Source organism: Eschrichtius robustus, chromosome 5 (assembly GCF_028021215.1).
Source record: "Eschrichtius robustus isolate mEscRob2 chromosome 5, mEscRob2.pri, whole genome shotgun sequence".
NCBI classification, from domain to species: domain Eukaryota; kingdom Metazoa; phylum Chordata; class Mammalia; order Artiodactyla; family Eschrichtiidae; genus Eschrichtius; species Eschrichtius robustus.
Window position 1 is genome coordinate 79,302,635 of NC_090828.1, and position 14,466 is coordinate 79,317,100.

Consider the following 14,466-nt stretch of genomic DNA (forward strand, 5'->3'; position numbering starts at 1 on the left):
GGCTATCCATATGCAAAAAATAAAATTAGATCTCTTGTTCATTATATAAAAAAAAATTTCCAGATAGGTTAAACACAAATATGAAAAGTAAGACTCCTAGTATTTAGAAGAGTATACAGGAACACATCTTCATGATCTTAGGGAAGAATTTTTTTTTTTTTTTAATTGGAGTATAACTGCTTTACAATGTTGTGTTAGTTTCTGCTGTACAATGAAGTAAATCAGCTCTATGTATACCTATAGCCCCTCCCTCTTGGACCTTCCCCCACCCCCACCCATCTAGGTCATCACAGAGCACCGAGCTGAGCTCCCTGTGCTATACAGCAGGTTCACACTAGCTATCTACTTTACACATGGTAGTGTATTTATGTCAGACCTAATCTCCCAATTCATTCCACCCTCCCCTTCCCCCTCTGTGTCCACATGTCCATTATTGAAAGCACTAGTCACAAAGGAGAAAATTGATGAAGTCGACTACATGAAAATTAAGAACTCCTGTTCATCAAATGTCAGTGTGAAACTAATGAAAAGAACCACAGAGAGGGGAAGATATTTATAACATATATAACCATCAAAGGATTAGTATCCTAATAGTATACTTAGTATCCTTTATAGTATACTAAGTATACTTAGTATCCTTTATAGGATACTAATAGATCAATGAACAGGGGGCCAAGAACTCAACAGAAAAATGGGCAAGAGAATTAAACAGACACTTCTCAGAAAACAACAAAACATCCAAATGTCCAATAAACATAGGAAACAGAGTTCAACTTTACTAGTAGTCATGGAAATGCAAATTAAAACCACAAGATTACATTATTTCACACCCATCAGACAGATGGAATTTAGAATGCTTAATCTTAAGTGGTGGCCAGGCTAAGAGCATACATGTAAAGAACATAAAAAATTCTTATCAATTTACATGATAAGAATGTAAATTGGTACCAACACTGGAAAATAGGTAGCATTATTTAATAAAGTTGAAGATAAGCATACTCCTCGACCTATAATTTACCTGCCTACTTACATACTCTGGTCGGTTAATTGTCTATGAGTACCAGAATACACGTGCAACAATGTTCATTTCATCTTTGCTCTTAACTGACAAAAGCTGGATATACTCAGTTCCCCCTCACCAGCAGAATGGATAAATAGAAGTATTGTCATATTGTACAATAATTAAATTACTACACAATAATAAACATTATTATATGATATTATACAATAATAAAAAAATGACATTAAGTGAAAGGTTAAGTTATAAAAATTACATACAGCATGAATCCATTATATACAATTTTAAACAGACAACACTAAACTATATTGTTTAGGCATGCATACAGAGGTGGCAAAACTAAAAATAAAAGCAAGGAAATTTTTACTCTCAAGGTCAGGACAGAGATGACCTTTTTGTACCTGAGTGATAGTTATATAAATGATCACTTTACCACTGTTTGCTAAACTGTACACATAAGCTTTATACAGTTTTCTGTATATTATACTTCACAACAAAAACAAAATTAAAGTAAAAAACAAAAACAAAACCCCAGAAAGTAAAAGGAAAACAAAACAAGAAAAAACACAAGAGACTAGAAACAGACATCCATGTTAATTCAATAAGTGCTAAAAGTGGCATTTCAAATTCAATTTACTTGTTAATAGTGTCGAAACTGGAAAGAAGAGATTGCCTGATTTGACTGCATATGGATTTAAAACATCTCTATGGCCACACACACCACAAACAACTTGGAGGAAATACAACACACAGAAGAAACACATGGCCAATAGCTATAATATAGTAAGAATGACTGGGGCTTCCCTGCTGGCGCAGTGGTTAAGAATCCGCCTCTCAATGCAGGGGACACAGGTTCGAGCCCTGGTCTGGGAAGCTCCCACATGCCACGGAGCAACTAAGCCCGTGTGCCACGTCTACTGAGCCTGTGCTCTAGAGCCAGCAATGAGGACCCAACACAGCCAAAAATAAATAAATAAATTAATTAATTAATAAAATTTTAAAAAAAAGGAATGACTATAAATCAGTGTAGGCAGGGAGATATGGGCCAATAATACACCGATTGATAAACATATGAAAAAATAACCAAATTTATTAGTAGTTGGTAAAGTGAAAAATAGAAAAAAATAATATATATATGCAGGAAAACTTAAAATACAATGTAATTATTTGTGCAATTATATATTAAACTTATTAAATTATAAAATAATTACAAAATGTAAAAATTAAGGGGATTATTAAAACCTGAGTCTCCTTCTAGCTTTACCTTTCTTAGTGTATGACTTACACCCTCATGCTCTGCCCACAGACATTATATCTGTGTCCCAGGCCTAGAGAAGGGTGGAATGGCAAGAGGAAAACAGTACATGCCTGCTGAATCTGACCCTGCTCCTCAGTAAAATCATACCTTTCCCAGAAGGCTTATTCTCTAGAATTACACTTAAATCTTATTGGCAAAACTATGTCACAGTTTCCCCCTAACATTTAAGGAATTGAGGAGGAATGTATTTTTTAAATTAGCATATTTCTGTCCCAAACTAAATTGCGGTTCTGTTAAAAAGCAAGAAGTGCTTAGTCAACTCCTGCTGCAGGATGGAAGCACCTAGAACAGTGCCTGGTACATTGTACATAATAAATATTAGTTAAAGGAATGGGAATTTTCATATTATAATCTACATAATCCCCAGAATGACAGTGAGGGGCATCAAGATGAGACCTGAGTACCAGGAAATTCGGTCGGATAGAACAAAAGGCTCCCTGAGGGATCTAAGATGAAATGCATATAACTATAAAATGCTACTTGATGTCTTTGAAAACACCAAGAGCAGATTTAGACAGAAAGTTTGAGGTAGTGATAAGCCTCTAGAATTGTGCTATTAACACCATAGCCACCAGCCCCACGTGACTATTAAGTTTAAATTAAAAAAATATATAAAAACTCAGTTCTGCAGTCATGCCAGCCATATTTTGAATTCTCAATAACCGCATGTGGCTGGTGGCTACCATCTTGGTGGTGCTGGTATAGAACTTTTCCATGACTGCAGAGAGTACTATTGGATACTGCTTATTTGGAAAAATGAAGCCGATGGAGAAAAAAAAGGAGAGAGAGAAAACAAACAACAACAACAACAACAAAAACTATCAACTTGCAGAAAAACAAACCCTTGTGCAGGAAAAGAAAAATAATCATAATATATATATGGGGTTCAGCAATGAATGGCCTTTTGCTAATCATAATAACGTAAACATTGAATTCTGAATTACATAAGTAGAACATTATTGGGAGGATAGAGATGGGAGATGAGGCTTGTGTCTGGTGAGAGTGGGGGTTATATAAAAGAGAACTAAAGCCTGATCTTCCAAGGTGGGGACCTGACAGATAATACCAATGACTGGAAAAATCAGAAAAGAATAATATAGACCTTTTGTTGAATGTGTAGAGATAAATAACAAAAGATTCAGTTAAAAGGGTTAAAATTATTGTTTCCAGGGTGGGAAAAATAAAGGAATAGTGGAAACAGGAGGCACTGATTTTAGTAACAAGCCTTGCAAAACTATTTGATTCTTAAATGACGTGCAGATAAAATTTGGTTAAAATAATCAATAAAATCAAACTGCAGCAACAAAAACTCTTTTACAATACCATTTCCTCCATCAAATCTTTTCTGGTCCCCAGACGTGACACTTCTATACTTCGATACTTCAGAAAGCATCATCTGAAGCTCTGCTATTGGTACCTAACTGTACCCTGCTTTGTTTTGTAGCCAATTATATAGGCTTATAGCCAAACTCCTATTGATTCATAAGTTCTTAGACTAACTACAGACTGGTTTCAGAAGCTTCACAATATTTTGGTATTTCAGTCTAATATAGAGTAAAGAGTAAAGAGTCCAATAAAATGTTTAAAGATGTAATAATAATTTTAAAATAATAATAGCTAACATTTATTGAGCACTTACTATGTGTAAGGCATATGATAAGAAGCTACCGATAGATCAAGGTGTCAATTGATTCTTTTTCCACAGAAGAGGCCATTGATAGGCCAGAAAAATAGAGGTGCTCTTTCATCTCGAGGGCATAACTGCAGATAAGCATTAATCTATGCCTATTTTTTACTTTATATATTTTTTATACTATATATATATTTTTAAAGGCCCGTATTATTTTTCAATTTAACACCATCTTTTAAAAAGCACATAATGAATAGTAAGTCATAATTCTTCTAGTTTGCAGCTGCCAGGTGAATGAATGATCTCATAATCCACACAAATATTCCTTGGTCATAAAACCTATGGAAACAAAGTGAACAGGTATAATTAATTCAGATGATAAAATGATGTTCAAATTTTACCACCATATGAATCATGGAAGGGGGAGAGGTACGTATGTTTGAAATGTGACATTACTTCCTAACATTTAACCAAAAAGAACTATAACAATATGTTTAGTTTCAAATCCATATCAAGATGTGAGTGACCCATGGGGTTTTTGCCTTAGTACAGGGAAGTGGAAAGGGATTCAATCAGTGAAAATTGTCTTCAGGTAGAAAATTGTCGGATGATTTTTACAAAGTCAATGTCTTACACTCTGACTTGCATAATAGAGCATTATCTTCTAGTAATTTACTGATTTCCATTTTATCTGCCCTTGCTGTTCAGAAATTGAACCTTTTGTGCCTGCATTCACACTTTGCTTCTAGGAGGCATTTGAGTAAATAGAAAATCAGTAACCCAGTTACATATGAGAGAGGCTCTGCATTCCTAGCAGCTAGGAATGCCTAGAAAGGGAGAAGGTGATAAACATGATTTGGCATCCTCCCCGCCTGGTTTAGTAATAGAAAAATGATGGGGCCTAATCTCTCTAATTACGCCCGGTGGATACCTTACCAGGTGTCACCATCAAGTATTTTCACCAATCACTTCATTTTATCACATTTTTAAAAACTGGTTTTGCCAACTTGATGTTTTCTGGATCTTATCCCTCTGTTTCTTTCACATCAACACCTGTAACTTATCTGTGGCTCACCTGGTGAGCTGTATATGAGCGAGCATATTTATCTCCATGAAGATTGGAAAATTGACAGGAAGAAAGCAGTTGCAGAAGGGTTAAAGCCCCTCAAAGTCATGCTGATTTTCTTCTAAATTCTTTTGCATGAATATGGTATTAAACAGAGCTGTAGGAAATGAGAGATTCAACATAAATTTGAACCCCATACTCTGGAAGTTAGGTAAAATTCCATTACATTTGAATACTTCTATGCAAGCAATTTGTTACCCTTTATCCTTTAGTGGAATTGATGAACAGGTGGTTTTCAGAAGATCACTCAGTATATTTAGCTTCTGAAATTTGAGCGACTCGAGATCTGATTGGCTGCTCTGGCCACATGATAATTCGGAGCCCAGGCTCCTCGCTGGCTCTTGCCTGGGGTTCTCAGGAGGGGAGAGTTGGGAGAGGCTTTGCTGCTGAGGAAATTTATTTGGTAGATTGAAGGTAAGGCCAATTTATGGCTTTTTCTGTAATATTCTTTCAGGAGATGTTCCACAACTTCCCTTGAAGTATTTTCCAAAGTTTGGGTTATAACTGGGGAAATGAGTGATGCAAATGTGACAAGGAAAGTCTGTAACCCCTTTGCCCTACTCAGACCTTACTAATACGTAACATGTAGTGTGTGATTAGAGTCGAGTCCTATATTAACCAATTTATTGCTTGACTGAGTTGGCTCTCTTGTCTAACAAATTTTTTTTTTCATTTTTTGCCTTTTTTTTTTTTTCTAAATATATTAGTACAAAAAGGATCTATGTTCTACGTTCCTATATTTATCTGGTTCTACTGGGCTTCATTTGCCTCAGAAGGAGCAACAGTTTTGCTAGCGTAACAAAACCAGCCACAGCTGGGGTATTGATTTACATGGCAAATATCTTTGGGCGAAGGGACAGCTGCTCCAAATCATCATCCACTTTTATCAAGAGAGAGTCCTACTCTCTGGCGTCAAACTAAGAAGGCCTTGGGAGATCCTTTTGCTAGTTCCTGAATTAGAAGCTTAGGCCAAAGACCCACCATCTCATATGTACTTCAATCAATGCTTTAACAATTTGTTATTTTTCAGGTTTGAACAGAGCTACAGAAACAAAACGGAAAAAATCCACACAGGCCAATGGTGTTCGGGAAGAGAATAACCCCATTGCCTTGAGGTTTCTATTTTTTCTTTTAAAGTCTGTTGACAGATTTATTTTTATGTGTTCTAATTTGAAGCATAGGATCTATTGCATGCAATGTAGTAGAACAGGATGGAGACCTAAGGCAGCCCTGCTAGGATTTTGGTGCTACCAGGAAAAACTCCAACTTTTTCTGAAAGCCAAGCTGAACTTTCACTAAAATTTTTGCTTGAAATTTTACTTGAAAATACTGTTCTCCAAGTATCTGGAAATGTAAATACTCTGTACCTTTGAATCCAAACCCTTTACCTCCCTTACCTCAGCTTCCTTTTACAACTTTAGCTAAATTGATCATGTAGCTAGAAGTAGCAATACGAAACATATTCCTGCGGGAATCAAGAGAAAGAAATTTGAAGCCTCAGTTTTTTTAGACCTGTATTTAAATGTCTTTTCTCACTTAGCCTGCAAAAGTATATGAATATGTAGAATGGATTAGCCTTAAATTCTGTTTTTAGCATGTTATAAGATGGTTTCAGTCCTGGGGATAGATTCTAATGTATTTTCTAGTGTATAGATTCTAATGTATTTTCATTCGTCTGGAACATGAAAAGTTTGTAGGTGCCACTACTACTCTGGGAAAATGGCAGATGACGAAGAATATGAGGAGGTGGTGGAGGTAAGATTTTTTAAAATCCTGACTCTGACAGCAGAGAATTTTATGTGGCGACAATCAAAACCGTGTAGGTGAACTAATCATTCGAAAAACACATTGTCTATTATAACTTCTCAAGGAGTCATCATTAAAGCATAAGAAAGGAATATTTTACGTTCAGTTTCACTATAATTATGTGGGAGTAGAACTGAAAAGAAGCATCACTGTTTCCCACTTCTGCTTTTCTTTAAACTCTCAGAAAAAAAAAAAAAGTGTGGGGGTAAAGGCGGATTTTCATTTGTCTTCTGAAGCTACATTCTTCCCCACTTCCCAGACCCCATGATCAAAGGGACTGAGGGGATGAAGAGAAAGTTCTGAGAACTGAACTCTATTTCTTAGTGTCTGCACAGCCACAGAGGAAAAAGAGCTACTTACTCTTTGCTTCAATCAGCTAATTATCTACGTATAGGGCGAAATGGACCAAGTGTTCAGAATAATATATATATGAGCTTATAGACATATGGGAGATTTTATATATGTTTATGTGCACACACATACATATATAAAAGCAAACTCATAAGCTTATTTTTACTTGTCTCACAAGTGACCGCTGGAGCCACACTTCCCCACCAACTCCAATATATTTACCCAAGGGAACAAGACTAGCTTTTGCATTTGAATTTTGAAAAAAACACAAAGATCATAGTGGGCATCTTGAAATATTCCCTCAAGATTATTGGTGGATATCTGACATGAGTTATATAAAGTTGTTAATTGTTTATTTTATATTTATATATATATTTTATATTTATTTTATTTTGTTTTTATTATGTTGTGGGTTTTCTTTACCACTTCTTGCCTTTAGCATCCATGTGATACATTGCCATTGAGTCTGAAGGTCCTTAATAATTACCAATTAAGCATGATGATCTACACATGTGAAAATCTCTAAGTGCCCAAGATACATGGAGGCAGCTTTGAAAATCTGTGCTTTTTAATAAGAATGAAATTAACTTTAAGAGTTACCCAGAATCAAATTCAAATTGAACGTGCCAAAATTTGTCTTTGGAAGATTCTTTTATGGAGCAGTTTATATTTAGGTCAAGAAAATTTTATTCTACAAATAAAATTGCTTTATTACTGAAGGATATGAAGAAGAAGAAGGAAAAGAAAAAAAAAACCCAGACTGAGCCTCATTCAATATAATGTTCAACTTCTCTGGCTTAAATGCCAAAGGTCATGTCTTCAGTGTTCAATATTATCACTAGTGCATTTTACATACATCCCTGATGGTCAGAATAATTACTATGAAGCACTAACAAAATTACAAATTAAATTGCCTTTCCTATGATGGTAATACCAGGAATACTTTTTAGCCTCCAACTTAAATATACCTTGTCTTTCTTAAAATAATTGTGTTCATTGGTCCCTGGAAATTGTCCTTAGTGCTAGATTTGATGGATTTAACTAGATGTCATAAAAATGGAGGAGGCTATTTTTAGGCATCTCACCCTTGCCATTTTGTTCCCATTACTGCTTCTGGGTCTGACCAGCAGGTGATAAACTAATAGAATTTCTGCCAGAGAGAATTGAACCAAGGTCTCTCTGACCTCAAAAAAGATGCCATGAGAATGGGATGGTGGCAGATTTAAGAAAATGGGCAGGGAAGAATTCACAAAACAGACAGGAACTAGCTTTAAAAATATATCTCCTGGGGATCTTGGACAACTAAATAAAATTGTACTGTCATTCTGTACTCAAACTTAAACTTGGAAAGAAAGGAAAAGGCAAAGATGTACTATCTAATTAGTGGCACAGCTCTAAAAAAAAAAAAAGTGAGATTTGGCATGCAAGTTTATGCCAACCATTTGGATAATGTTGCCTTTTTTGGTAAGCTTTTTTCTAAGACATATTTACTAATGATGAGAGCCCAGCAAAGGTAAAATTTGATGGCTACCAAAGAGCTGCTTTTACTTGGATGCTAAGAAAATCCAAAATAGTTGTGAATCATTCACTTTAGTTTAAAATTTCTTTTCAAGTCACTGATGTTTTGTGTGGCCAGAAAAATGGTTCCATGTAGATCAGCATCAAACAGCATTTCCTAAAGTGTCCAAATGATAGTTCCCATGTGATGAAGGCACAGCACATAAAAGAGATTCTCTGTCCTGTAAGAGCTTGTGATTTATGTTGCTATGTGTAAGGACACAGAGACAGAATTAGATTTCAAATTTTTAAAAAATAGTATGGGAGCAAAGAAAGCACAGGAGTGGGGGACGTTAAGCAAGTTTTATGCTAATTTTACTGCAAGTGAAACAGACCATGTGGCCTACTGACAATGGTTAAGTAATTCGATCAACGGCAAAAGAAAGGCCCCCGAGGGGGATTTTGCCTTCAGTGTTTTTTCCTCCCCGCAATAATATGTTTTGGTGGTAAAGAAAATATGAAGCATAAAATGTTATACATTTTGTTAACTGAGAAAATGAACCAAGTGTTTCATTTTTATCCCTTTCCTTGTATGCCTCGGCCTAAACTAGTCTCTCCTTCTGTTCACCCAGCTTTGCTGGGTGATGCTGGGGGCAGGATTCCACTCTCCTTAGGCATCTGAAACAAAATGTCAGCCAGTTCCTATCCACGTCTATTTATTGCTAGTGATGTCAGAAGTAGCTCAAAAGTAGATTTGACTTCATATCCAGCCTGCAGGCACCTCAGAGCCATCAGTGGCAAATCGCTGCCTAACTTTCCCACATTTTGTTGATGAGGAATTTCACCGTAGCAACCCTTTACAGGACCATCATGCTACTAGAAGCGATTTGCTCATCACTCCAGAAGAAACTCTAATTACTTAGTACTCAGGGTGGTATAGGGATAATTGAGATATGTCTAGGCCTTCGGATCTATCATTTCCATGATAACAATATTTTAAAAATTTTATTCACACTGAGGTTTCTGGTTTTCTTCTTTTTTATTGTTAGTCAGCAGTGAGTTTTATCATACACAGTTTCTCTCTGCCAACCCACACACTCAAGATATCGTTTATTTTGTTTGTTTTTAAAAATTTATTTATTTTATTTATTTATTTTTGGCTGCGTTGGGTCTTCGTTGCTGCGTGCAGGCTTTCTCTAGTTGTGGCGAGCGGGGGCTACTCTTTGTTGCGGTGCACAGGCTTCTCATTGCGGTGGCTTCTCTTGTTGCAGAGCGTGGGCTCTAGGTGCGCAGGCTTCAGTAGTTGTGGCACGTGGGCTCAGTAGTTGTGGTTCACGGGTCCTAGAGCGCAGGCTCAGTAGTTGTGGCGCATGGGCTTAGTTGCTGCACAGCATGTGGGATCTTCCCGGACCAGGGTTTGAACCTGTGTCCCCTGCATTGGCAGGCGGATTCTTAACCACTGTGCCACCAGAGAAGCCCAAGATATTGTTATTATATTCTTTTCTCAGCAAACTCTATCTAGGGTACCATAAGAAAAAATTTTACTTGTCTCAAGTAAAATAGCTTCACCAGATAAGTAGCCAGTGTCAGACACTTTTCTCTTCATTCTGTCTGCATCTCCTTGTCCAGTCTGAGGGCTTTCACTGTAGCTACCCTGATGTTTCACATAGTTGGAATGCGTTCCAAAATGTCAACAGCCTCCCTCATCTACTTCCTTCCCACAAATATTGAAAACCAACTGGACTAGTGAAATAAGCCAAGTGGTTCTACTGAGGCAGAGCAGAGGTGATTTCTGCTTTGGTTCTCATGATAACTTTGTTCTCTATTTATAGTATCACACAGGGGAGACAGTCTATGAAGAGGTGTGGGGGGAGGTAAGACCCAGCCCACACCTGCACGAGCTGCATGCTCATTAAAGCAGAAGGAGCCTTCTCCTCTCTCAGACTCCCAGGGCTGCCGAGCTGGCAAAAGGGAGAATCTGGAGGATCACTCACCTGTGTGCCCAGCAGCCGGTGTTAAAAGAATGAACGTTACCTGTTTTTACTATTCAGTATATCCAAGATGGCTAGGGATGGTTTCCCCTGTTACTCGTGTTGTATTTTTGGTGTAGGTGATGCTTATTAGAATAACGTCATTGGCTATCACCACTCTCTTGACTGCAGCAAAGGTATTGCCTTGGACTTGTGATTTGCACGGGGACCAACAGTTTTATTGTGTAGTGTCATAACTTCTGGGGCACCAGCTCTGCCAAAAGAGATGGCACCTCCAAGCCTTTGTTCTTGATGATACAATAAAATGCTACTTAGATTTTGGCACATTAGGGATTCTGAGAAAGTCATTTCCATAAATATTCCAAGTTGGAACTTTTCTTTTTCAAGCTCTCTCATGCTTCATTCTCTGCATGGAGCTGTTTCTCTTGAGCATGACAAATAGTGATATGGATGGCTAACCCTGAAGCCTGCATAAAAACTAGCATCTGTAGATGTTGTAAATTGGTTAGTTTCTCACCATCAACCATACATCAGTAATAATGGGCAGAGAGCAACCTGTTAACAATGATCTGACAAGAGTAGGGGTAGTTGTCATAGATGTACAATTTCCTTATCATTTAGGTTTCTATTTTCATAATTGATGCTGGAACTCTTCCTTTGGTACAGATGATATAAGCTGTGAAGGAAATTTTACTATGAGATGGATTGAAGATTTAGCTACTTATCTTCTTTTCTTACATACTGTATTTTTAACCTTGGACTAGACCCAAACTTTGGACCTTCGTTTCTTCCACTATAAATCCTGTTGTAAGAAACAACAATCTCCCACCTACCACATACGTAGGACTGTTGTGAGGCTAACCAATTACCCCATTATGTTGTCATCATTATTCTTGTCCACGTAAGCATTTATTAGTGTAAATGGCACTCCAGTTCACATTCATTTTTTTAAAACATCTTTATTGGAGTATAATTGCTTTACAATGTTGTGTTAGTTTCTGCTGTATAACAAAGTGAATCAACTCTACGTATACACATATCCTCATATCCCCTCCATCTGGTGTCTCCCTCCCACCCTCCCTATCACACCCCTCTAGGTGGTCACAAAGCACCGAGCTGGTCTCCCTGTGCTAACTGACTAAGCCAAGAGAATGGTAATCACTTGTAATATTGATGTGATTCATTTTTTCAAGTTCATCATTCTTTGTCTCATACTACAGAATGCTTAAAACACCTGCAGAACAAGCAACCAACTTTTTCTTAGAATCATTTAAAAGTTAATATTAAAGTCAAGAATTTGAGCTTTATTTGATTGTCTTCATTTTTTTGTTCCCTGATCCCAGTTTGCTTTTACTTTACCCATGCAGTTTAAGAAGATTTTTAAATGTTTGAAAATATTTTTACTTTTGATTTTTATCCTACCTTAAAGTGTTCCTTTAGGCAAATGGAATTTTAAGGTAATGTTGCAAGTCAGTAAAGAGTAACCATTTTATTCCATGCAATCTGACACAATCAGCATTCAGATTTATGTCACACAATATGCCTTCACATGGATATAGCATGTGATTTCCTGCTTTGGCCTGCTTTAGATGTGGAGAAGTAACACCAGGGATATCAGTCTGACTTGAAGTTAGAATAATGTATATCAAGACTATGGTATCTCAGTTTTTACTTTCATAACAATGTTGTCAAATTTTGACATAACTGCATGTCAAATTTTCAGACGGTAACAGAAACCTATGAAACTACGACAACAAAGACATCTGACTATGGGCAAGCAGAAACTTCCAAACCGGCACTGGCACGGCCAGTACCAGCAAAGCCGGTGGAGAGGAAGAGAATCATTCGAAAGAAGATGGACTGTTCAAAGTTCATGACCCCTTACATTGCACACAGTCAGAAAATGCAGGATCTCTTCAGCACAGTAAGTTTCAAACAACTTCTGCTTATCTGGTTTTATTATTGAGAAATTACTGATCTCAACCAACTCTGTTTTGGATGCTGGCGGGATTTTGCTTCTCAACCATGTATGAGACAAAACTTATTTTACGGAAATATAATGTCTTGTAACTCTTGAATTCTGCTTTCAGGTAATTTACTTGCACCATTGCAGCATCAGGGGAAGCTGATGAAATTATCCCCACAAAATAAGCATAAGGCCAACTATAAAGCATTTACTGGATTTAATCACTATTTGTTAGCCAGTCTAGAATAATGAAATCATAGTTATAGATTTATAGATTTAGATATAGATTTATAGATATAGATTTAGTTGAAATCAGTTCACAGAAGCTAAATAGCACTTATCTGCACTATGTCTGAGCATGATGCCCTTCAAGTAGACTAGCTAACAGTATATAACAAGGTCTCTAGGAGGTATAGTGAAAAAGAACGTGTAGTTTAAAAAACCAGGATCAGACTAAGAACTCATGTGAAACTGAGGATCAGAATGTTTTACTGTACCTTGGAACAGCAGTTTTTTAACTGTGGCTGCACATTGGAATTCCCGAGAAGCTTTAAAACTACTGATGCCCAGGCTGTTCTAGTTTAATTGGTCCAGGCAGGCCTGGGACCTGTAGAGGAGGATTTTTAAAAGCTTCCCAGCCTCTAATGTGCAGCCCAGGTTGAGAATCACTGCTTTTGATGATCCCTGGTCCTTACATTGCCATGTACAGTTCTGTAAGTTACACTGACTGGCAGCAGGTTTAGACCCCTTTGAATGGATCTAACTTGTTGATTGTCCAGAGTAGACTGAGGTCTCACTAGGTGGCCTGATTGCACATCCTCTGGAGGTTTGAAAAAGATGAAAGGTACTCAGGGGAACATTGGATTATATAGGATTAATGCTTATGTCAAAAGCATCCTTTTGTGGTTGGCCAATAAATATTCATTTCTGGTTGTGTGTTAACTACTGGGGACTATTTGGTAAATTTCTAGTTCAGATTCTTGAATGATCTAAAATTTAGGTTTTCTAAAATTTAGATTTCTAAAAACAAGATTATCTTGCCTCTTTTATCACAGTCGTATTCAGCAAAGATAGAAAAATTTATCTGTCAATTTATTGCCATAAAAATCTCATTAATTCAGACACTAATATTCAAGAATTTCTGATGGTCTGAACAAAATGTTGGCAAAGGTTTGTAATATGTTTAAAGTGATTAGTAATGAAATCAATAGTATAATTTAGATTGTTGACTATTCCACTTGAGTCTTCCTGAAGCATTAATAATGATAAATTATGCATATTATTGTTAAAGCAAGAACTCGTATATTTAGCAGAAATAATAAAATTGCATTCCTTTTCAAAATACTCATAATTTAGACTTCCCATTAATTCAGCTGGTGTCTCAGTTATCTAAATTACTGAGATTTAGCTGCAACTTCTGAACTGAATATTTTTGCATTGTATTAGCAATCAAATCTTTTCAGACCTGACTCAATTTCTATACTTATTTCCTAAAATTATTGAGGTTCCAGCTTTTTATGTGTGAATTCAGACAATAAAAATATTGAAAGAATCATTTTAGGGCATTTCCAAGACAATATTTTATAATAAAATTTCTACTGTCTCCAGTATTCAGCCATGTTTAGGAAGAACAATTAACATATCTATTTTAGTTTTTGTTGAGAATCAGGGTAGGGGACAAAAAGAGAGCTATTATAATTGATAATTGTTATAACCTGCAAGATTAAAAAAAAAAGATGGGGATGTGTGCATTGCCTGAAAGT

At 36.5% G+C, this 14,466-nt stretch overlaps 1 protein-coding gene across 2 annotated transcripts in view; it reads left to right on the forward strand.

The window, feature by feature from the left end:
• Positions 1–6,811: 6,811 nt before the first annotated feature.
• NEB (nebulin) overlaps positions 6,812–14,466 on the forward strand; it is a 229,140-nt gene continuing 221,485 nt past the window's right edge. For both annotated transcript variants that reach the window (XM_068545120.1, XM_068545119.1), the window contains exons 1-3: positions 6,812–6,847; positions 10,579–10,620; positions 12,461–12,661. In XM_068545120.1, coding sequence (XP_068401221.1) covers positions 6,812–6,847; positions 10,579–10,620; positions 12,461–12,661 — 279 coding nt within the window. The remainder of the gene's footprint in view (positions 6,848–10,578; positions 10,621–12,460; positions 12,662–14,466) is intronic.